General features: G+C 44.1%; 1 protein-coding gene and 1 long non-coding RNA gene across 4 annotated transcripts in view; one reads left to right on the top strand and one right to left on the bottom strand.

The window, feature by feature from the left end:
• Positions 1–18636, bottom strand: part of LOC142660891 (uncharacterized) — a 54302-nt gene extending 35666 nt beyond the window's left edge. The window contains exons 1-2 of the long non-coding RNA XR_012850580.1: positions 18496–18636; positions 15949–16035 (exon numbers count right to left, since the gene is read on the bottom strand). This is a non-coding gene — a long non-coding RNA (uncharacterized LOC142660891). The remainder of the gene's footprint in view (positions 1–15948; positions 16036–18495) is intronic.
• DGKZ (diacylglycerol kinase zeta) overlaps positions 1–25648 on the top strand; it is a 149265-nt gene that overhangs the window by 15518 nt on the left and 108099 nt on the right. The window contains exon 1 of one of the 3 annotated variants that reach the window (XM_075837928.1): positions 18672–19808. The exons of 1 other annotated variant lie outside the window; for it this stretch is intronic. In XM_075837928.1, coding sequence (XP_075694043.1) covers positions 19669–19808 — 140 coding nt within the window. In that variant the 5' untranslated portion in view covers positions 18672–19668. Of the gene's footprint in view, positions 1–18671; positions 19809–25648 lie in introns of those variants that run through there. One more of the 3 variants, XM_075837925.1, reaches the window with a different exon arrangement.

Raw genomic sequence — 25648 nt, 5'->3', positions numbered from 1 at the left:
ACGGGTAACAACTGGAACGGGAAACACTAAGGGACCATTTGCAAGACAGACTTGGGATAACTAACAATGCTCAGGCAAGGATCAGAAGGGCTGGGGCCTTCTTATAGACCAGGAAATCATGTGGTTGATGATGATGATTGTTTTACAGGTGCACGCGCTGGCCCTTTAAGAGCGGGCACGAGCGTGCGCGTGCACCCTACGGGACACACCAGACCGGAGTGGAAGTGAGCGCTGGCGTCTCCTAGGAAGGAGATGGGGACCAGCGCTCACGGATCCATGGCTGCGGGCGTCGGGAGGTCAGTAAACCCGACGGCCCGTGTCCATGGACGCTACACCTGCATAGGGAGGCCTCCATAACAAAAATCAATATGGAGCCTCTTCTATTTTAGCTGCCCATTCTGAGACAGAAGGACCAAGCATTCTTCTCTTGCACATTTCCATGCCCAGGAGTGACCATGGGGCAGGTTACATTCTTATTTGTTTGCTAGCTTTGGATTACCCTGAAGAGATTCACATGAAGTAGAGGGTTGGGTCCAACACATGCTGAATTCTTCCCTTACCCATTGACCCTACAGCAGAATGTGTACTTTGGTCAACAAGGCCCTTTTCACAGAACTTCTTCCCTCCAGAGATGTTTAAAAAAAAGAACATTTTTAATGCAACATCTTGAAGTGCCACCACCAACGAGGAACACACTTGTAATGAACAAATTTGGTTCCAAACAGTTCTTAACTGATCAGTAGCGCTGCATGGCCCAGTCACCGTGGCCTTGTGCCCTAGGTGTACACTCAGTGTTGGACTGAGGTTCCTTGGGTCCACCAGGAAAAACTTCTCTGAGTGTCCACCCTCTATCTAAACATGTTCACTTTTAATTTCATTGTATTCGTTGTAGTTATCACTGTACACACAGGACATAATCATCAATAAGATCTAATAGGATATTTGTGAATCATCCCATAAGTAATAGACCCTAGTGGCAAGTGATTGCCTCCAAAGACACAATCAAATGTGGTTTTCTTCTGCTGGACCTTGGAAACCTATTACTGTATCACAGCCTGGGCTCACCAGAAGATATTTTGGTACTCTTGTGGGCCAATCTGACCCTGTCTACACTGTGATTCCAGGATGTTTGGGCAGAAAGCATTACTTCTGCATTCAGAAGCAATCCAACAGTAAGCTCACTTGGCTGTGGTATGACCAGCAGGTTTGTGAACCCACTAGGCTGGTCCACCAGTATGGCTTAGGACCACCTTTAAGGGTGTTATCCCCCCTGGTCTTCACCATTTAACCCCTATACAGCGATTTGGTCTTCGTTGTGGGGAGGCTACCAGGACGCTACATCTTGAGGTGGTCCCAGTGGAGTAGATGCTTGCCAAGCGGACTAGAAACAGGCACTGGCAGATGGTACCTTGAAGGTTGGAGGCTTCAGGCTTGACACCAACGGTAGAAGACAGACTGACAACAGGCAGCTGGATGGAAGCTGATAGCAGATCGCTGGACACTGGTGTATAGCAGATGACTGGACACAGGCAGATAGCGGACAGCTGGACACAGGCAGATAGCTGGACACTGGCAGAGAACAGGAAGCAATAGCGGACTGGATACAGGCAGACAACAGGCAGCAATAGCCGGACTGGATAGAGACTGGTAGCAAATGAAAGGATGCTGGCTGACACAGGTAGCAATAAGGGATTGGATACAGGCTGACTACAGATTGCGATAGCGGACTGGAATCAGATGTATACTGGAGCCTTCGCAGGATACCTCGCTGTTCCAATGTTGCTCGGGCACCAGGTGGATAGTGGAGGTGCCTTAAATAGTCCTGGGGGCAACAGGGATTGGTTGAGTCACTTTTTAATTTTGCGCGTGCTGGTCCTTTAAGAGGTAGCCACTAGGGACAGTGTGGTCGCGAGCGGAGGACAACCGAAGACGAGGAGGGACAGGCCACCAGGAGAGGTACAAGACCCAGCGGCAGAGACCTCCAGCAGGAGCGAGATGCCCCATCGGCGTTACAGTCTGCAGGGAAATTCCTTTTTCATGCCTTACAAATCCATTATCAGAATACAGGCTGCCATCTATGGTACAAGAACCCCCTATGGAGCAAGAATTTGCAAATTTTCTGTATATAATTCATAAATTTATAGGATATACAATTTATTCCCTTTTGTTCTTACTGAATAATGCTGACAGATTCTGCAGCTCTATACACTGGTCGCTATCAGTCCGCGTCCCATGGCCCAAGCTTACCAACTAGTTTTCATTTTACATGCACACACTAGGACAATTATTCCCAGCCTTGTAACTATTGGGGGCATGGAGGGGAGATTTCCACTCTCAAGTACCTCTTGAGTATCCCCTACTCTTTTTCTCTTCTCAAAGAAACGTGACGCAAGGGCAGGTAATGCATCCAATAATCTTAGTAACCCCTACTGTAAAAGTGACAGTACCGCTGCTTCTGTCTTCTGAGGATCACCTGGCTAGGGGTTCGTATCTAATCATTATTGAGGGGTATGTTGGTGTGTGGAAGGAAACTAGAGTACCCAAAGGAAACCCACACAAGTATGGAAAGACCATACAAACTCCATGCAGATGTTTCACCTGGTTGGATTTGAAACTGGGACCCCCAATGCTGAAAGACCACAGTGCCATTGACTAACATGTCTCATGTATTTATCTGGTGACCTAATCAACTTTTAATGTGGTGCAGATATCTCATTGTAGGTATATATATATATTGGCAGGGGTGTTGCTAGGGTCTTAAAAGATCATGGACACAAGCCCCAAGACATATGCCCTCCTTCAAATATAGATGAGAGAGAGAAAGAGAAGGAGAGAGAGAGAGAAAGAGAAGGAGAGAGAGGAGAGAGAGAGAGAAGGAGAGAGAGAGAGAGAGAGAGAGAGAGATAATACAGTCATACAATGCCCACATATTGCCACCACATAGTGACTGAATAATACCCCCATGCTGTTACTGAATATTACCGCCACCCCATAACCACATAGTGACTGAATAATACCCCCATACTGTTACTGAATAATACTGTCACACCATAACTACATAGTGACTGAATAATACCCCTATACTGTTACTGAATAATACTGCCACACCATAAACACATAGTGACTGAATAATACCCCTATACTGTTACTGAATAATACTGCCACACCATAAACACATAGTGACTGAATAATACCCCTATACTGTTACTGAATAAAAACCACTATACAAAGACCAATATTACCCCCATATAGTGACCATATAGTGGTAGATGCCAGTTATACACAGGAGCTCTGCAGACAATATAAGTGATTACAGCACATTTACATCCAGTGACTCACAGGTGATGTCTTCTCTGATTAGATTAGTTTACTTTCTCTTTTTTTCTCCATCTGGCCCAGACCACGGTGATGACTTATTCTAGCCACGACTCATCTCTGTAGAATTAGACACACAGACATGTTGGTTTCTCGCTTTTCCAACACCCTCTCCACCTAAACCCCATCCTCTAAACAAACTCGTAAACCACAGTGCCCCATATGGTAATAATGATACCTCAGTGATCGACACAAAAAAAGTGCTCCCTCAGTACAGGTGCCCCATTTGTGCCCCCACACAGTAATAATGCCCTCTTTGTGTCCCCTGTATATAGCCACACACACAGCCCACCGTAGATAGCAACACAGACATAGCCCCCCTCGTGGATAGCGTCACACACAGCCCCCCTTGTAGTTAGCGCCACACACAGCCCCCCCTTGTAGATAGCGCCACACACAGCCTTACCTTGTAGATAGTGCCACACAGAGCCCCCCCTTGTAGATAGCGCCACACACAGCCTCCCCTTGTAGATGGTGCCACACACAGCACCCCTTGTAGATAGTGCCACACCCCCAGTAGATAGTGCCACAAAACCCTCCCCCCTGTATAGTGGCACACAGCCCCCCTAGTAGATAGTGCCACACATCCCTCCCACTGCATAGTGCCAACCCCCCAGTAGATAGTACCACACAGCCCCCTTGTAGATAGTGCCACACAGCCCTCCCCTGTATAGTGCCACACAGCCCCCTCCTGTATAGTGCCACACAGTCCCCCCCTGTATAGTGCCACACAGTCCCCCTAGAAGATAGTGCCAGACAGCCCACCCCCTGTATAGTGCCACACATCCCTTCCCCGGTATAGTATCACACAGCTCCCCCTGTATAGTGCCACACAGCCCTTCCCCTGTATAGTGCCACACAGCCCCCCTAGTAGATAGTGCCACAGAGCCCTCACCTGTACAGTGCCACACAGCCCCCCAGTAGATACGTCCACACAACTCTCCCCCCTGTATAGTGCAAAAAAACCCTAGTAAATAGTGGCACACAGCCCTCTTGTAGATAGTGCCACACAGCCCTCCCCCTGTATACTGCCACACAGCCCTCCCCCTGTATAGTGCCACACAGCCTGCCCTGTATAGTGCCACACAGCCCCCCCTGTATAGTGCCACACAGCCCCCCTAGAAGATAGTGCCAGACAGCCCTCCCCCTGTATAGTGCCACACAGCCCTCCCACTGTATAGTGCCACACAGCTCCCCCTGTATAGTGCCACACAGCCCTCCCCCTGTATAGTGCTAAACAGCCACCCTAGTAGATAGTGCCACAGAGCCCTCTCCTGTATAGTGCCACACAGCCCCCCCAGTAGATACCTCCACACAACCCTCCCCCTGTATAGTGCCACACAGCCCCCTAGTAGATAGTGCCACACAGCCCCCCCTAGTAGGTAGCGCCACACAGCCAGAGGGCATGAGCCCTGTGTGCCTGGTACTAACGATGCCTCTGTATACTAGAATATATGGTATATTTGTGCCCGGACATATATAGGCCAATGTTTTCCCACTGCCTGGATGTTGATCCATAAAGAAGGGCTATACTACAAGAAGACTTTCATTTACTTTGATGTTTTCCACATTAATTCTGCGCAGCTAATGGGATTCACTTCAAGACGTCGTCATTAAGTAGAACACTGATTATTATTTATGCAGCAATAAAGTCAATGTTATTAGTTTGGTCCATTTTATATATGAGTCAGAGGATACAGACACAAATTTAACTCAATTACTTTTTTTAATACAGCAGAAGGAGGAAATGTGACCCGGCGCAGTGGTTACTACAGAGATAATGGCGAGGCGTGGTGAAAGATGTCCATTACCAGGGAGATATCAATACTGTATAGTCCTGGACAATCAAACAGGGAGATGAAACTTTCTGTATCGTGAGAGCCAACATAACAGATACAGAAGACATATTGGGGCAGATATACTAAGAGTGCCATTTCATACGCCAGTCTTAGCTTCCTGCTCCGCTGAAATAAGATGCAACAGATTTATTAAGCGGCAAATGCCTCTTAATAAATGTGTTGCGTCTTTCCGCTTGCCGTATGCCACAATTGTGTAAGAACTGCAGCTGCACCTATCCGCTCCTCTTCTCTTCGCTTCACCCCTCTGGTTCCCTCAGGCTCCCTTAGCATGCCCTGGCTCATACAAGGTCCTGACGGTGAGCAGCAGCAGGGCCATATATGCGATGCAGCTATGAACATCCTAAACGTTATGTCACGTACAACGTACCGACACGGCCCGGCATCAGTGCATTGTATGAGCTGTGGCATGCTGAGGGAGCCTGAGGGGACCCGGAGGGGAGAAGTGGAGCGCTAAGGTTAGTATACCTATTTATTTGTACTTTTTTATTGTCTGATGGGGAAAATGGGCTAGTCTGTTCGGGGGGAGGGGGAAAGCACAGGGGCCCGACATGGGCCTCTACCTTGCTACGTCTCACAGAATAAAATCTATGCCCGCTCGGAGCTGACGTAGATTTCTGCTATAATTTGCGCCAACTTTCTGGTGTAAATTATAATAATTTTGTCGAGCCGCAGTGGCCCCGTCTGTTTTGTTAAATCAAGCCCAATTTATTAAAAGTGGAGAGGGCAGCACAAAATTCCACCCTCCCCCCAAAAATCAACATTTTCAACACAAATTGTGACTTTTGGGCCTTTTGCTACATAGTTGACAAATTCCCTACATTATCTCTAAAACCAGGCAGAACAAAAACAGCTCAGCACAATATGGAAGACCATTTCAGGCCAGGAAGAGGCTGACCGTAATCTTCTTCAATGGTATAACTGATAAGAAGTCCAGAAAAAAATATCTGCCCCCCAATGACCACCACTTTATTTCTCACATACGTAATTTTGCAAACTGTTTAAGGGTATGTTCACACGAGGTCATTACGTCCGTAATTGACGGACGTATTTCGGCCGCAAGTACCGGACCCAACACAGTGCAGGGAGCCGGGCTCCTAGCATCATAGTTATGTACGACGCTAGGAGTCCCTGCCCCTCCGTGGAACTACTGTCCTGTACTGAGAACATGATTACAGTACGGGACAGTTGTCCGGCAGCGAGGCAGGGACTCCTAGCGTCGTACATAACTATGATGCTAGGAGCCCGGCTCCCTGCACTGTGTTCGGTACGGGATTTGCGGCCGAAATACGTCCGTCAATTACGGACGTAATGACCTCGTGTGAACATACCCTAATGCTGTGTAACTCGATAGAGACAGTAAAAGTAATAACTTAAAAGGTGCAGTGTCCCTCAAAAATCTTTCATACATCATTTCGACTTGAATTTTCCAAAACTTTCCAAAAAAGCACTGTGTCAGTAGTGGAAGTTACCAGTTTTTTCCTCACAAATTTTCTAAAAACCTATGAAAAAATTGCAAGCTGTACTAGCAATGCTTCTAGGGGAGAATCAGGTTCCTCACGGAGACACCATACAGTGGAGTGCCTATGGGTCCATAATATGGACCAGTAGGGATTTTATGTGCGGTTGAACAGGATCCATGCACACAGCTGTGCAGAATAGTCCGTAAATGAAGATTCACCATTGCTACCTTTGCTTGTATATTAGCTAATTGCGTAGACAATCATCCCAACAATTGCATATGCACAATGACCATCACAGCAGTCCCTCTACTCTCTCCATTGACAACGCATGGTGCCTGTACGCTGTTGACAGTGCTGAGGAGTGCATCTGAGGGGAAGTAGCCTTGCTCCTTCTCTCCCCTATTACCCAAAACTCTCATATAGGATGTAGTCTATGTAATAGTTGTATATTAGGACATTGTTATATGTGCTATTCCCTAATATACAAGCAAAGGCTCACTAGAATTGAAAGTTTCTGTTTGCTAAACCTACACATATATATTAGGAACTACATAAACAACAAAAGTTCCCTAAAAAAAATCTTCACCTGTGTAAACGGAGCGATTGGATAAAAGAGAATAGTAGGGCCATAGTATTCCAATGTGTGGCTGAGGCTTCCTTGCCTGTAATTGAAGTTCTAATAACTTTTTCTGTAGAAAAACCTTACTTTTTGATGGTATGTTCACACAGGGTGTATACACTGCATAAAAGTACGTCGCGTATTCGACCCAGAACCCACAGGGAGTTCTGGCCAAAAAAATGCGGAATTGTGGAAAACAGATTTGGAAAAAGACAAAACCTACCCTCCGGTTGTTGACATAACGACATGTACCTCTGTTTTCCATGCAGCCCGACCTCCTGCGATGACGCTGCAGTCCGTGTGACCGCTGCGGCCTGTGATTGGGATGGAAAGTAATTCCAGGAGGCTGGACTGCTTGGAGAATAGAGGGACGCGTTGCTATGGCAATGCTCGGAGGGTAAGTATTGATAAGGAGGTTTTATTTTTTTATTTTTTTACTGATTTGCGATTTTTGCTCTGTCTTTTCCGCCGAAAAATCGCAACACTTTCTCTTTGCTGCAAGTTTTACCTACTTTTTCAATGAGAAGAACCTGCAACAAAAGTGCAGCGATTCCGCAGCATAAATTAATGTGCTGCGGATTTTTTTAAAAACGCACGGCAGGTCAATTTATGAACGTTTTCTCAGCAGGTTTATTCTGCAGCGTGTGGATGACGTTTGTTCAAATCTCATCCACTCTGCCGCTACTGTAATATGCGGCGGAAATCGGAAAATCCACCGCAAATCCGCTAAGTATGAACATACCCTGAAGGGTTTTTAGATTGTATATGCCTAAAATGTGTTATCAGTGGCGGTCCAACTTTGGAAAACACTATTAATCCTGGGAAGTGGGGTGTCCGGACCAAAACTATCGGTGTAGCTGATTGTAACATACATATAGCCTTCTTCTTTTAAAGTAATGCTCCGATATGGAGCTATTTACAAATCTATGTGAGGTAATAGCATGAATAACAACTTCCTAATATTAGGCCGTTATTATTTGCAGGAGCCTGTACGTCCATACCCAGAGGCCACTGACAGATACTAGGGCAAAAGCAGGAAATCTACAGTTCCTTCCAACCTTACATGATGTTATCAAAATGCATTTACAATAATGACATCATATATTAGGGGTCTGCTAATTCTGTTATTCTCTAGTATATTATTTAAAGTGGCACCAAGCCATAGCTTCACTTTACATAACTGGGTAAAAAAAAATCTATGTATTGACAGCAACATACATTGCTGTCGATCGTTTAGGGGGTTGAATACTTTTGCAAGGCACTTTATCTTACAAGCACTAGAGATCTACAAAAAGTTGGTCGCCATTGTAGATATTTAATCACATCTAGATATCATCTTAATGCTGGATTCACACGAGCATGTTCGGTCCGTTAATGACGGAACGTATTTCGGCCGCAAGTCCCGGACCGAACACAGTGCAGGGAGCCGGGCTCCTAGCATCATAGTTATGTACGATGCTAGGAGTCCCTGCCTCTCCGTGGAACTACTGTCCCGTACTGAAAACATGATTACAGTACGGGACAGTAGTCCCGCAGCGAGGCAGGGACTCCTAGCGTCGTACATAACTATGATGCTAGGAGCCCGGCTCCCTGCACTGTGTTCGGTCCGGGACTTGCGGCCGAAATACGTTCCATCCATTACGGACTGAACATGCTCGTGTGAATCCAGCCTAAGATTCACTGGATATTGTTCTAATTGAAATACACAGTATTTCCGCTGCTTTTGACACTTTTTGTATAATTTTTAACACGTTATATTATTCTTGTGTAATGTGTTAACCAACAATTTCACAGCTCAGAACTTTTATATAAGTTTTAGTTCCATATAGGGACTGTCATGTTGTTTGTATATTATTGTGTAAGGTCATTGCCAAGGTCAAAGAACCTCCAGGTAGTTAGGACAATGGGTTACCATAAGTTCCAGACATTGTTTTGCAGCGGTGCTGTCTCCATGTACTGGTGCTGAATTCTATGATGATGTCTCAAACTATATGAACAACCCTGTTATAGTTTGTTAACCCGCTGTGTTGGGGGTGGGGGGTGGCTGGAGAAAGCTACGAACACAAACTAGACAAATTCAAGAAAGGAAGTATTTAAAAACAGGAAGGATCTACAAAAATATCAGTTGAAGACGAGAGCTGGGAGAGTCAAAGTTAAAGAGGGAAGAGGCAAGCTACGCCGAGGTGGAAAGAGCTGGCAGGAAAGAGCTAAGTGAAGTGGTCAGGGGTGTATGGAGGAAAGATAGAGCGAAGAGGAAAAGGAGGACAGACACTCGGAGAGGAAGGGACATCCCGAAGAGGAAAGAAGGCCACTGTTGTAAGGAGACGAGGGCACAGCTGTGAAGAAAGGGGAAACAGGACAGAGCAACCAGGAGGGTTGGTCTGCGAAAAGAATATAGCAAAACACATAGATGTCGAAAGCGCTTGAAGGCTTGCAAAAAAAAGAAAAAGAATGTAGTAAGTCAAGAAAAGTGAAGTGCGTGGTTGAGGGGAGGAAGAAGAAGAGCGAAGGTGCCAAATGTTAGGAGAAGTGATCAAGATAGCAGCGGGTGGACGAGAAAAGAGAAGTGAGATGCTTTTAAGAAGAGTGGGAGCTTTGTATCTGAGCTTCTTTATGTTCTTGATGGGGACAATATATGATTAAGAAACTATATTCACCAACAATACAAGATTTCAAGCTGAGACTAAGAGAAGGAAGCAGAACCCATGTGGAAGAGACATTCCTGGGATGTGCCACAAATTCAACCGGAAGATGAGCAAAGGTCAGTAGGCATCACCCATGAAGAATGCTGCAAGGGTATATAAGGTCTAGTTCACATGAGCACTACCATAACATGCTGCATTATTAAAGTGACTTGAGCTAGTGATAGCTAAAGGTTCCAGTCATTTTTACATTGTTATCTACAGAGGATGGAAGGCATAACCGATGCAGAAGAAGTATTAGTTATGCCATTCCCTAGCACTTAAAGGGGTTTTACCCATCTCATAACATAATAGGATATCACAAAGATATGCCATAACCTACTGATCAGTAAGGGTCTCACTACCGGGACCTAAGAATAAAGGGGCCACAGCACTGCCTTAGCATCGTGTTCCCTGCATATCGTGATCGTGGCCACGGGCTATGTAGGAAACTACGGAATTGCCCCATTCACTTTTCACATGGAAAAAAATGTACAAATGGGAAATTGGTCTTGATTTATCATGAAGGGAGAATTATATGGCTATAAATGTCCAAGGAGCTACATTAGCCCTACACAGCATATAAATGGTGATCACGAAGAAGACCCCATCAGGGTTAAAAACAGGGTCTTATTATTCCGCGATGGGATTTGTCTTGATGGATTTTGTTGTGTTGTTCACATCCCACTACAATATATCTTAGGGTACAAATGTAGCAGAGCTGAATTTCTCCTGTAATTGTTAAGTCAGTAGGTTTACTGTAATTCCATTGATACATTGTGATTGCTCAATTCTTTGTGCCGAATTACAAACTCAGCTTTGCCGCTTTAACAAACTCAGTCCTGCAACATCTATAAATAGGAAACTCACACAGTCATCCTGATAATGATCGGGACTTTCTGATTCGGAAACCTAGTTTACTTATAGGCATGAAAAATGCATGACTGGAAATAAGGAACAAGTAGGTTTCTGTTTAGATACAATTGTAATAGGCAGGATTCTCTGGTTTTTGGGTAACATCAGTCCTTTCTGCTGATATAGGGTGTTTTTTCTCTTTTTGCTCATGTCTATTATAAGGACTAATGTTGGCATGGTGCCGATAGACCTTTAGGCCTAGTTCATACAGAGTTTTTTGGCGCGGTTTTTGATGTGGAACCACGTGGCAAACCACACAAAAACACGTCCGAAATCGCCTCCCATTGATTTCAATGGGAGGTGGGGGCATTTTTTTTCCCGCGAGCAGAAAAAGACGATTGTGGGAAAAAGAAGCAGGGTCTTTCTTTAGGCGTTTCCGCCTCTGACCTCCCATTGACATCAAAAGGAAGCAGAGAAATTGATTTTCGCTCTCTTTTTGCCCAATGTTCGCGGCCGAAAAACGCAGCCAAAAAACGCGGCAAAGAGAGTGCAGGCAGGTCAAAATCTGCCTCAAAATTCCTGATGGAATTTTGAGGCAGATCTTTCTGCCTGCAAAAAACTCTGTGTGAACAGGGCCTTAATGGGACGCATCCAGTATTATTGTTATGTGTATGCTACATGTAGCCAAGGCTGCTCATACACATGGTGGATCCTGCTGTCAATCTGATGTGTATTGGGGCCTTCTGATGTTCGGGGAAACAAAGTTTTGGTATGTTGAGTAAGAACATGCCCGAACCTCTGCTCTGCTGTCAGAAGTGTCTGGCAGCAGCTCGTCTCCCTCTTCCCATTGAAATAAACATGCACGCTTGGTCAATTCGAGAATGTATGTCTGTGAGAAGGTTGGGGGAGATGGCTGTTGTCCGACAGCTAAGTCATGTGTAGCTTTAATGTGTCTATACTGCTATGACACCTTCAAAATAAGCAACAGTTTAAGATCACTATAGAGGGTGAAGGGGAACCGGGGCCCCGGTTTTCTTATGCTGCAATGACTGTAGAAATGGGCAAGTACACACTGCCTATAAAAGATGGGCATTGGTCGAAACTGAGCTAAGACTTTACCGCTCCATGGTCCCCGATGCAGCCACTAACACTGTTTCTATGGTTTATACCGTACACTCTTACTTGCTGATAGTCCATGTCCCACCCAGGACCAAAAAGGACTAACAGCAATAAAAAAACGTGTGTGTCCCTCCGAGATAGTTTTGAGGACAATTTATTACATTTCTAATAAGGCGTTCTCCTATTGACTATCTCCAGCAGACATCACACATTCTTTCTGAGCTCATCAGTTTGCTCGTGACCTTGTAATGAAGTAACTTCTTTTTTTTGCCTTTGTTCTCAAAATATGGTCTAAAATGGAAAAAATTAGAGATTTGTGTCTCTGGCTGATTGCCTGGAAGTGTATAAATTAGACCAAATCTTTTTTTTTAATGTAATTTGTTATAAAGTAATTTTTCTACATAAAGAAAATATAAATTTTTACAGGTACAGTCCAAATGGTGCTAATCATATCTAGATAGTATACCCTCCAACATGTGAAAATGGAAAATTTCCCAAAGAAAAGAAGGCAGGAGTAGGGCCTAATGGGGGACATAACTTTTTTTTTTTGCCCCAATGTTCAAATAAGCCACAGAAGCTTCATTAAAAGTGTATGCAAGTCACAGCTGTGCCCCCTTCAAGGGTTATTCCCATCTAAAGCTCTGTTCACAACGCCGCCATGGATTCCGTTATAGCAAAAACCATGACGGCGATGACGGATCAGTCACATGACGGGAACAAACAGTGCCCGACGGATCCCATTGACTAAATTGGGGTTCGTTAGGGTTTCCGTTATGGTGTCCAAAGTGGTACTAATATTTTTTTGCAAAGAAATCTAGTATTATATTGCCAAAATGGACTTGGAGGACAAGATTAATTTTGTTACTTAGTTTTGTCACTATTTAATGTTTGATATTGTCTGCACATGTACCCTCTGAATTGTAAAGTGCTGCAGAATATGTTGGCGCTATATAAGTACATATTATTATTGATCTAAATCCAAATGGGCATGTTAATAGGAGAAATGTGACAATTGTGGCACAACGACCGCGGCCATGCACCAACCGTTCCCCCTGACGCTGCCCGGAGTCAGAACGTTGCATGAGCGGCGAGGTAATCATTCATTTTTTGTGTTTTTGTTTTTTATTCATTTTCTTTTTGCTATTTAATGCTCTGCTGGGGGTAGAACGATCGAGGGGGGGGGGGGGCAAGGTACGGGGCCCAGCACAGGCCTCTACTTTTCTACGCCCCACAAAGTGAAATCTACACCAGCTCCTAACCTTTCCACTATAGGTTACGCTCGTTTTCTGGAATAAATTATAATAAATGTGTTAGGCCACAAATTGTGACTTTTGGTCCTTTTGCGACTTTTCTACCCCATTACACTGGCATAGAAAGGTTAAAAAATGATTCCCCCCCATAATATAGATGCAAAATTGATTGTTGTTTTTGTAGAACGATGCACGGAAGTCTATAGTTCCTCTCTTTGGTAAGAAGTTACAGAATTTGTCATCTTTAAGTAAGCTTCCCAGAAGCTGATGGTAAAACTGTAACTATGGTATTGATTGAACGTGCTGACAGAATGATAGGTTTATCATCCGAGAAGCTAATTCCAAAGTGACAACCAATATGGCTGCACTTCACACTTCTGCAAAAATTACCACTTCAACACAACAGAAAAATGGCAATATCTCTAGAAGTAAATCAAACATAATTACTAAACTTTGGCCGCTGCTCTAACCGTCTGCTTTACCAACATAGGACCAATGTTACGTTTTGGATGGAAAATTCTCATAATACACTTAAATGGCTCTTAATGATTAGAAACTCATGGCTTTCATAAACAACACCACACCTGTCCACAGGTTGTGTGTGGTATTGCACGATAACCCCATTTACTTCAATGGAACTGAGTTGCAATACCAAAAACGACCTGTGGACAGGGGTGGCACTGTTTTTGGAAGAAAGCCTGCCATGTGTTTCTAATCCTGGACAACCCCTTCAATGGACTTGTCTAGTCTTTTACAGTCCCTTTTTTGTCAGAAGAGTCCCTCGAAAATAAGCTTATCACAGGTTGTTCTACTGCTGGAAACCCCAGCGATCATCTGTAATCTGCGGAGTAATCCATCAGCATGTGTTCAGTTGATCTAAGCGCCACTTCAAGGGAAATGTAGTATTATATGATGCCCACCGAAAACAATGGACTGTCCGTGTAGTGGGTCCAGAGCGAGAGACGCTATTTGCAGCATTTGCAGGGACCAATAGGGTGTTTGAAAAATCCCAACATAGGATTATATTGAAATTGCATGCAATGTTCCGGTAATATCATGTCACTCAGATTATTCCCTATGTCTGACAAAGTGAGGAATAATGGCGCGTTACCGTGATTTACTGTGACAAGGCCAGTTCTTCTGTTAGACAGTAAAAACTTAATGCATAAAGCTGGTCCTGTATTTCACACAAAAAAAAAATGTCGGAAATTTTTAATACGTTTGCCACATTGAATGAGTGCTCTTGAATTAACCCTTTTTTCTAGGTCAGTAAAAGAACCAGCAGAAAACATAATAATTTTGCCCACACTATGTACTCTATTTCTTGGCGCAATTTGTGAAGGAATTCTGACATATTTTGCTTAAAGGGAACCTGTCAGCAGTTTTGAGACTTCAAAACTCCTGACAGAGCGATAAATGGGAGACGGAGGGCATTTTAACCTACCAAGAAAATAATGTTTAATTTCCCCCGTCGCACCGATCGCAAGTGCCGCTGAGGCGGTACACACTGCAAGCCCCGCCCCTCTGCTCTGAGTTACGGCTTTAGTGGGCTCCTGATTGGCTGCTAGAGACATTTCTCGAGCAGAGATTGGCACTCTGCTGACCAACAAAAAAGGCTACGTTTAAAATGCCCTCCACTATATCACTCTGGCAGCAGTTATGAGGCCTCAAAACTGTTGATAGGTTCCCTTTAATAAATCTTAAATTTGTCCATTAGCGTTTTTTCTGATTGTGCATGCCAATGGACTGTAATTCAGAAAGGCAACTAGTTCTCAGGAAAGCTGGGTGATAGTTCTCAGGAAAGCTGGGTGATGGTTCTCAGAAAAGCTGAGTGCTGGTTTTTAAAGTCCCAGTGATGGATTATAGCCTTGCTTGCCAGCTACAGAGGATAGACCTCAGGGTAGTTGATGGTGTGCCCAGTCACTTGTTAACCGGGGGTGTAAGTGTGTCTAAGACTTGTCACTCTGCCTGTTTACTAAGGCTTCATTCACATCTGCATTGGAGGTTCCGTCAGGGGCCTCCGTCGCAGATCCGGCAGGGATTACCAGAGACAGTAACGCAGCATACTGCACTATTGAGTCCGGTAAAACCACAGACACCACGATGGCAAGCCGATGGAACACATTGAAGTTAATGGGTTCCGTCGGCTGCCGGTGGTGTCCGTTGTGTAACAGAAACGCTGCTTCCGTTATTCCCTTGTTCTGCTCCTCTGACAGAGCAGAACAATGGAATGTCATAACGCAGGTGTGAACCAAGCCTAAGAGGTGAGTTTGCATTTAGGGTATGTTCACACGACAACGCCAAATACGTCTGAAATTATGAAGCTGTTTTCAGGAGAAAACTGCTCCTGAATTTCAGACGTTTTTACAAGTGCACGCGTTTTTCGCGGCGTCTTTTACGGACGTAATTGGAGCTGGTTTTCATTGGAGTCAAGGAAAACGGCTCCAATTACGTCCCAAGAAGTGTCCTGCACGTCTTTGACGTGGCCGTAATTTTACGCGCCGTCTTTTGACAGCGACGCATAAAATGACAAGTCGTCGGCACAGTACATCGGCAAACCCATTGAAAGCAATGGGCAGATGTTTGCCGACGTATTGGAGCCGTCTTTTCAGGCGTAATTCGAGGCGTAAAACGCCTCCATTACGCCTGAAAAGAGGTCGTGTACACATACCCTAAGACCACCCAAGTTGCCTTTGGGCTACCTAGGAGCTAAGATGTAAGCGCTCTTACCTTTCACCTCCTAGGGTCGAGCAATGAATCTTCTAGTCTCAGCGCCATCTTCTGCTGTGGCCACCTCCGTCATGCTGTCTCCCACATCTGAAAATTACAAAAATGTTGTGATATAATGTCCAGCGTAAAAGCCATCTTTTTTCAATGCTATTACACCAGAACACGGGCAAATTGATCAAAAACGTGCTTGTCAAACTTCCTCTGATCATTAGGTATCCCCTGTAGGCTTCATTCAAACAGCCGTGATGCAGAAGCATTTTACTGTCCGTATTATGCCCATAAGACCCTTTGCAGTTTAAGTGAACCAAACTCAAAGGGGGAGATTTATCAGAACGGGTACAAAGGACAAGAGAAGTAGTTTTCAATAGCAACCAAACAGGTTGCAGCTTTCATTTAAAAAAGGACATGAACAATGAGAGGAGAAATCTGATTGGTTGCTATGGGCAACTGCTCCACTTTTCCTTTGCACCAGTTTTGATAAATATCCTTCACAGGCTTCTAATAGCTAAGTTTGCTCTACTAAAACAAAAAAATGCATGCTAAAATTCTAACAAAAATGTACGTGTGAACCCAGCCTTAGGGCTTGTTTACACGAACGTGTATTACGTCCGTGCAATGCGCGTGATTTTCACACGTGTTGTACGGACCTATGTTAGTCTATGGGGCAGTTCAAACAGCCCGTGAGCTTTGTGCAACGTGAGTCCGTTGCAAAAAACTCACGACATGTCCTATATTTGTGCATTGTTCGCGCATCACGCACCCATTGAAGTCAATGGGTGCGTGAAAACCACGCATGTCGCACGGAAGCACTTCCGTGGGACTCGCGTGATTCGCGCAACAGCACTGAAAAGGATGAATGAAAACAGAAAAGCACCACGTGCTTTTCTGTTTACAAACATCCAAACGGAGTGTCATAATGATGGCGGCTGCGCGAAAATCACGCAGCCGCGCATCATATGGTGATGACACACGGAGCTGTTAAGTGCCTTTTGTGCACGCAAAACTCCGCATTTTTTGCGTGCGAAAAACGCACACGCTCGTGTAAACCAGGCCTAAGGCTGCAACCAAAATATGGCGGCATTTAATCATCTCTATATGGCTGCAAGACCCGGACTCCCGCAGTTCTACAAAATCAATCGATTAGAATTCCTTCGCACACTTTTTTTGTTGCGTTTTTTTTTGGCCTCAAAGAAACACATTTCTAAAAACTTTTTTTTTTTTTTTAGTAAAATAATACATGTGTCTATAATGCCGTTTTTGGTAGCGTTTTTTGCAAATAGTGTGTTTTACTACCTGCGTTTTTTTATGTGGTATTTTTCACACTGCAAATGTGATTCAAAGATCATGTGATGCAATGATTCCTCTTAGCAACACACGACTTTTCTAAAAAAAAAAAACGCCACAAAAAAGCCACACACATTGACACCTGCGTTTTTTTGAATAGGCAACAAAAACCTATGGAGTTCTACGGGAGAAAAAACGCCACTAATTCGGGAAAAAATGCCACAGCCAGGCTTGTTACAATTTTGAAATAACACAAGACAAAATAAAAAAACCATTGTTAGTAGTGTGTTTACCAATTCCCTATTGACTTCAAGCATCCGGCCACAGTGCCTTTTGTCACAAAAAACGCCAGAAAAAACACCACAAAAAGGTGGCGTTTTACCCAAAGAAACCCTGACACATGCGTTTCTCAAATCAGGCAAAAAAATAATAATGAGGTTTATTGAGGAAAAACGGCTATAAATGAAAAAACAAAAAACGGCCATTGAGCCAAAATACTCAAGAGAAAAAACCGCCACAAAAAACAACAACAGCATTGTTTGTAGTGCACTCCACATTTCACCATCGACTTCCTGCTGACATCTGGCCACAAGGTTTTATTTGCTGCCACAATTGTTGTAAAAACTCCATGAAAAACGTCACAAAAAGTGGCGTTTTACCCCAAAACGCTGTGTGTAGAGGGTGCAGTCACACGTTGTGAATTTGCCTCGTATTTCCGCAGCGTAACAATATGTTGTGGAAGACGTAACTATCCGATGGAAAAAATATTCTGCAACGCAAGAAATCTGTCTGATTTCCGGAATATTTTTCTTACTGGATTACATTGTATAGTTTTTTTTTAGCAGCGTATTTTTGAGGCCTTTAGTTTGTTGGTGCTGCATATAAAGGAGGATATTTATTAAAAATGGTGCAAAGGAAAAGTGGAGCAGTTGCCTATAGCAACCTATCAGCTTCCAGCTGTCATTGTTCAGAGCTGTAACCTGATTGGTCGCTATGTGCAAATGTTACATTTTTCCTTTGCACCAGTTTTGGAAAATCTCCCTCACAATATTTGTAATACACATTAAGGAGTCGATTTATCAAAACGGGTGCAAAAGAAAAGTGGAGTAGTTGCCCATGACAACCAATCAGATCCACCCTTTCATTTTTCAGAGGTCTTTTGGAAAATGAAAGCAGCAACCCGATTGGTTGCCATGGGCAACTACTCTACTTTTCCTTTGCACAAGTTTTGATATATCTTCCGCAGTGCATTTCTGTACATACTTCTTGCCTGTTTTGTGTGAGAAGCTTTCACGATGCCCACAACTTCATATACACATGTTGCTGCTGACTGCATGTGCAGTATCTCAAGACGCCAACAGGTGTCTCCACATGACCCTGTATTTGGCCACATCGGAGCAGGCAGTAGCGCAGACACCAATGTGTGGGGTCCTGACAGGACACAGTACTCTGTAGACACTTCCTGGTAAGGAAGAGTCCTGTTATTGTGAGCTGGGAAGTGACAGCCACAGCCAGGAAGCCTGTGTATGTGTGCCAGGAAGGAAAAGCTGCTCCTTGTATAGTGTGGGCATTGGGTATGAGCTTTGTGGGCTTTCTACAGGGCAGACACATGTGTAGCTATGCTTTGCAACAGGTGAGAGTGTGTAGTCTTGTGTCATATTATTGTTATTGATGGGCTGTTAGTTTTGTGTCTTTGCTGTGGCATCAGTTGTGCATTTGTGCACCAGGGTGTTGTTACTTTGTCAATAGGATGTGCTAATGAGGCGCTTAGACTTGTGCAATCTCCTGCCGAGTTCTTGCATCAAGTGTTTGTTTGCGATAGAAAATGAAGATGTATCTATGTAGTGACTTGTGACATATTGTCGTTGCGGTTTGTGTAGCTTTGCAGAGTGTATTGTTGCTTTGGCGTTTGCGAAATACAAAGCGTAGACGTGCAATCTCCTGTTTGCTTGCAAAAGGCATCGCCTGCAAGTATTAAACTAGCGCGATCTTAGGAATAGCCTGGTAAGATATAGCGGTCGTGTCGATTTTTGCATGGAGTATTGTCATTAGGGGTGCACATACTTACGCAATTCCCTGTCAAGTTTTTCCGTGAAGTGCTAGTTTTGCAAATCGTCTTGTGCAGGGACTATGTAGTGTATTGTGAATGATGGAGGTTGTCATTCTGGTATTACTATAGGGTTGAGCGATGTTATTTTTATACTGTTTGTAGAATCCTGGGTGGGTGTATATATCTATATTTAGCTATATATGCAAAATTTGAATACATTGACAGTGATGTTTGCATAGTCATTGCAATGCTTGGTGCCCCGAGTAAGAATAGTCGCACCTCCTACAGTAATATATACAGGCGCGAGAGAGTAGTTGTCAATGAATTACCTTGGGAGCATGGCTTGAGGAAGCCCTAAGCTTCCTGGATTTTGGGGGGTGGCAGGGATGGACGGAGAAGCAGAGTTTGCAAACACCAGCTCAGCAGCCTCCAGTGGCTCGGAAAGGACCCCCGAATCTGACAGAGGTGTTGTCAGCCGAAGACACAGCGTCAAGACCTTCAGTGGGCTCCGCTTCTTCAGACGCAGGTGAGGTGATGGTACTTTGGATAGGTGACATGTAATATTGGTGGGGGTCCGACCATAGGGTTGTAATGGAGTGGCAGCGTACATGCAACTCCTTCCCACCACGGTTGTTCGGATGGGGAGTTGTGGGAGACTGCGGTGCCCTCTTATAGGAATCGGTGGGATTCTCTTATCCCCCACATAAGTGATGAGGTGCTGGAATACCACTTTTTAAATATTTTTGCTATTTAATCATTCTGCATCTCTTGTATGTTTCCAATAAATGTATCGGTATAATGAAGTTATGCAACTTTCTGATACACTTTGCTCCACAGGATATGTCATAAATGTCAGATGCGGGTCCCACCTCTGAGACCCGCACCTATCTCTAAAATGGAAATCAGCCGGGCACGGCAAGTGATTGGGACCCGTATCTATCAGATATTTATGGATATGCCATAAATGTCTACGAATTGTATTCCTCTTTAACAATCTCAGTAGGTCGCATGTTATTACTCCTATTGTTATTCTATTGTGGGCGCATAAAATCAAACATGATTTTATGTACCCCCTATAGGTTAAGGCTAGCGGCCATAACAAACTATCTTGCACTGCGATCAAAAGGCGCGATAATTGCAGTGCGTTAAATGAGTTTGTCCACTTTTATAATCCCTTTTCAGTAGAAGAGTCTCCTGAAAATAAATTGATCACAGGGTACACCACTACTGAGACCCACGAGGGTACCTTATCTGAAAGCGTTATGTTCTACTGCAGCGCCTCCACAGGGGAAATTAAGAATTACACGATGCCTATTCAAATCAACAGACTGTTTAATGCTTGGATAGGCTGGGTCCTCCAGGGGGTTGAGATCAGGTGAGAAGTTGGGGCGGGCATCTTCGACAATCTGAAATGCTCAACGTTGCACTAAGATTTTCTGACTTGTTGGAAAATCTTTGTGCAATCACCTGATCCTTCCATCAATTTGGCTGCCATGGCCTGGAAGATTGAACTGGGAAATTCCCTGAAGATTATCATAGTAAAGGTACTTTTACACGGCCCGACGTGGGCCGTGTGAACGAGCGTTGATCAACTAATTTCCTCCTGTCAGAAGGAGCTATGTATGAGGACGTGCGCTCGTTACCCCGATCGCTCGTCCCCATACATTATTATGTCAGCAGTGCGTCTCCCTGTTTACACAGGGGGATGTGCTGCCGACAACGATAATATTTAAGGCATTTAAAACTATACAATCAGCCGATGAACGAGCGTTTGCGCTTTCATTAGCTGATCGTTGCCCTGTCTACACAGGGCAAATATCGGAAACCAAACGCTCGTTTGCCCGATAATTGGCCTGTGTGAAAGGACCTTTAGTGTCTCTTGCTTGTAGTGATATTTTTGTATAGAGAATTGCATAAATAGCTGTCCCCTAAAGGGGGTTTTACACTGGAAGATTATCAGGCAGACACCGGGTCATCGTATCGTTTATGCAGTACAAATTATTATCGTTGTCGGCAGGACATCTCCCTGTGTAAAAAGGGAGATGTGCTGCCGACGTGATAGAAATGCATGGGGGACGAGCGATCGTAGTAATGATCGCTCGTCCTTGTGAAAGGAGCAAACGACCGCCGATCACTGAGCTGTCTCGTTGATCGGCACTCGTTTTTACGGCCAAAATTGGCCAGTGTAAAAAGACCCTAAATCCACAGGATATGCCATAAATGTCTGATAAATACGAGTCCTAGCTTTTGGATCTGCACCTTTTTTCCAGAACAGAGGTCACACGACCCTTGTCCCGCCTTGTGATCCGGCTGATGCATCCAGGCGCAGAATGAATGGGGAGGTGGCCGTGCACATCTCCATTCTCTTGTATGGGAGTTACAGAAAGTGCCGAGTTGAGAATAACCCCTTAAAATACTAACATCAGTTGAAAAATTAGAAATTCAGGTGTAACTGCAGTTAACCCCAATGCCCCACACCCCCTCACATCACATCCATCGGAGTCTAGGAAACTGAGCTATGATTCGTTTTTTGGTTGGGTCCTGAGAATTTAGGTAACGCTGTGGTCATTGGTGATTTCCTATCCCTGACTAAGAAAAATTGAACACAAAAACACAAGAGCAATTGTCGGGCTTAGAAAACCAGTTTTCAAATGCCCTTTTAGAGAAATCTGAGTTAACAAAGGTGGGCTCCATTGGTAAAGACCTTCCTCCGTCAGCCGGGAGTGGATAGCTTCTCCAAAGAGCGTTTTTCTTTTCGGGGGGACCCTGGAAGTCCATTGATGTCAATGGGTGCTGTGTAGGACTCTCACTGAGGGCAGCAAAATGCATCCTTAGGATAGGCCATCTATATGACATCAGTGGGGGTCTGACTCTCGGCACCCCTGCCGATCAGCTAACTGATGGGGTCACAGCATTTACTGGAATAAGCTGTAGTACCAGTCACAGCCATAACCAAATATACAGCGCTGCGCCTGATAAACTATGAAGGTGACACGGTACCCAGTGGAGCATTCTAGCCTCTTCACTCAGGGGTGTCAGGAGTAGGACCCCCACTGATCAGATATTATGGCGAATCCTAAGGATAGGCCATCAATATTATAATACCGGAATACCCCTTTACTTTTTTTCCGTGTTGGTGCTGCAGGTTTCCCCCACAGTCTTCAGCTGATCGCTGGGGGTCCTAGAGAACAAATCTCATCCACACGTTGTGTTACAAAAAAGGCAAAAAAACTTTTGCGTTTTTGTTAATCTGCAGCATGTCAATTTATGTTGCGGAATCGCTGGTTTTCTGTTGCAGGTTTTCAATGGGGATGTAAAACCTGCAATAAACAGCAGATTTGGCAATTTTTGCGGCGGAATAGCTGCGATTCCGCTGCAAAGATCGCAAGTCAGAAAAAAAATCTCATTCTTACCCAGATCTCTATACTACTGAGTCCAGCCCGGCCTCCAGGGATGACGTTTCATCCCATGTGATTGCTGCAGGACGTCAGAGGGACGCGTCGCCATTCTTTTTACACGTGCAGTTTTCCGCAACGAACATTGTGGCTGAAAAATGTCACCACAATTTGGTGCGGTTTTTCAGCCGGAATTCCCTGCGGCATCCAGGGCGGATACGCTGTGTACTTTTACGCAGTGTTTCCGCCCTGTGTGAACATACCCTAAGATCGAGTGTTGACTTGAAGACAGTGATCTCTCACCAGCTGTTGCTGAACTACAAATACCAATAAGCTGCACTTGCATGATAGATTGCTGATCCACAGGTTGGGGACTGCTGCTTTATGGGATGGGATTTGGTGCTGAAATGTTGGCAATTATGAATATCGCTTTCGATCCGTCGGTTTAGATGTGTAAGAATCATATCATTTGTTTTTGTTCAGTGATCACTCATAAAGCCTCGTGAATCAGTCTCTCCAATGGCTTCTATTGTTCCGTTTGTCACAGCGCTTCCTGTTTCTTCAAAGTGACACATGAGGGTCGGAATAACTTTGTTTACTTTGTACGTAGACGGTCTTTGCCTTTTTTGTATTTTTAGGAGAACAGGTGTGACAACAAGAAATCCTTCTAGTTCCCTTTCGTTACCGATTGAGTCTCGTCTACAACTCAGTACTTCCCTCTGGTGATGTGTGTGTGTGTGTGTATATATATATATATATATATATATATATATATATATATATATATATATATATATATATATATATATATATATATATATAGAGAGAGAGATATATAGATATATAAGAACTGGTAGTGATCATAAATGGGGGGCAGGGACTTTTCTGAACTTCTTGACAGTCATCCCTTAGTGTCCCTTTAAAGGGCAGACTTTTGCAACTCTGTGGTAAAGAACATTTCACCCTAAAAGAAATTTTTATATTGTTCCAATGCCTACAATAGAAAATGAAAGAAACAAATAATCTTGATCAAAAATGTCCTACCATTGTCTGTCTACAGCTCCTGTGCAGACTTATTTGTCTCTATGATCACAGTCTACCAAACAAAGCCTGTGTAGTCTGATCCTGCAGTCCCACATCTTCTCCCTGTCTCCTACATTTTGCTCAATTTATCTTATGTACATAGCTAATAGGGGACTGATGAAAGGCAATATGATAGGCTTAGACTACACAGGGTTTGTTTGTAGTCTGTAACCATGGAAACATATGCATCTGCATAGGAGCTGTAGACACAAAACTGTAGGAGATTTTTAATTAAGACCGTTTTTTGTTAACAAGTATTTATTGAAAAAGACATGTCAGGATAGCGGACAGGTCCTCGTTCACTCCATAGCATAGATCCGGAATGCAAAATATCCCCGTATGGCTAGTTATGGGGGGTGGTTGGACAGATTAGTGAGGCACATGGGGTATGTACACATCTATTCATAAACAGAGCATTGTGGAACTGGCACAAGCTGTTACTGTAAAGTGGAATTCAGTCCTGTGCTCGCCCCCCACGCTGCCTTATATCAGAAGACCGTCTGAGCTCATCTGTTCCTATACTTCTGTGGGGTTTTTTTTTGCACAACTTTTCTTTATGACACTGTATATCTGCCCTTCTGTTAACATTCTCCATGAAAAACCAGAAATAATGCATCATCCTCGTGGGGTGCAAAGCAAACGTAAGTTTGGTTGCCCACCTGCCATTATTTCATCAGCCTCGCCTGTACATACATGATCTGTAATTCTCTCACGATTCTTTTTACTGTTACATTTTCCTGACTTTGAGTTAGAAGCTACATTGTAATAATGAATAGACTCATTCACTTCACGTTTGCCATTCTCTGTAGGTTTTTTCCGAAAACCTAAATTTTTCCCGTTCAAAGAGTTCTGCTACAAAACAGCGTGCCCTATCCTGTTGTGAGATGTTAATCCATTATGTGTGAAGGCAGCCTAAGGCCTTATTCACATCAGCGTTAAATACGTCCGCGTGATGGCCATTGAAACAACGGCCGTCACACGGACCTATGTGATTCAATGGGGCCGTTCACATGGCCGTTATTTCAACGGAGCATGAAAAGGGTCAGTGAAAAAATAGGACATGTCCTATTTTTTTGCGCTTCACGCATCCCTCCATTGACTCTAGTACAGGGGTACAGCACGGATGCATCTCGGACGTGAAAAACTGCAGTTTTTCACGTCCGAGGTTTGCAATGTTAGTGTGAATCTAGCCTAAAGAAGTAGTTCTAGGATATGTAAGGGCTTGCTGTGTATTTTCCATCTGGAATTGCGGACCGAAAATCCACAGCAGAATATAGTAGCTTCAAAGTGGGTGAGATTTAACAAATGTCATCTACACGCTGCAGAAAAATTCCGTCCAGAAATTCACCTGCGGTGCGTAATTTTATTTCCGCAGCATGTCAATTATTGCTGTGGACAATGTACTGTGTAATTTGCTGCCGAATTTCTTACGGGGGAGGTCGGGTAAAAATTACATCACAGGAAGAAGAAATATCACCATCACGCAGCCCTTGAAAAAACACACCCAAAAGACTTAAACTTTCTGCAGCAATTCCGTTCTGTATGGACAAGCCCTAAGGGTAAGTCCACTTGTACCACATCGTAAATCGCTGTGGATTTTTGGTGCGGTTTCCAAACATGTCTGAACATGGCCTTATATTTTTCCTTCCGTTCGGATTCACTCCTGACTTTGACTTAAAAAAACAAGAAAACGATGGCACCAAAAATGATTCCTCCTGGAAATGTATTCATTCATTGAAAACTGGGTGTTACCATTCCCTTTGTCATTAGGATGTGTCCCTACAGAATCTGCCAATATCAGCACTGTAGGGAAACACCCTATTAAAAAGGGGAATGGTAACACCCAGTTGTCGATTTCTTCAAACAGTTCCAGGAGGAATAACAGAGG

Source organism: Rhinoderma darwinii, chromosome 9, assembly GCF_050947455.1.
Source record: "Rhinoderma darwinii isolate aRhiDar2 chromosome 9, aRhiDar2.hap1, whole genome shotgun sequence".
Taxonomy (NCBI): domain Eukaryota; kingdom Metazoa; phylum Chordata; class Amphibia; order Anura; family Rhinodermatidae; genus Rhinoderma; species Rhinoderma darwinii.
Note: the sequence above shows the minus strand (reverse complement) of the source record. Positions and strands in the feature narration are given on the sequence as shown.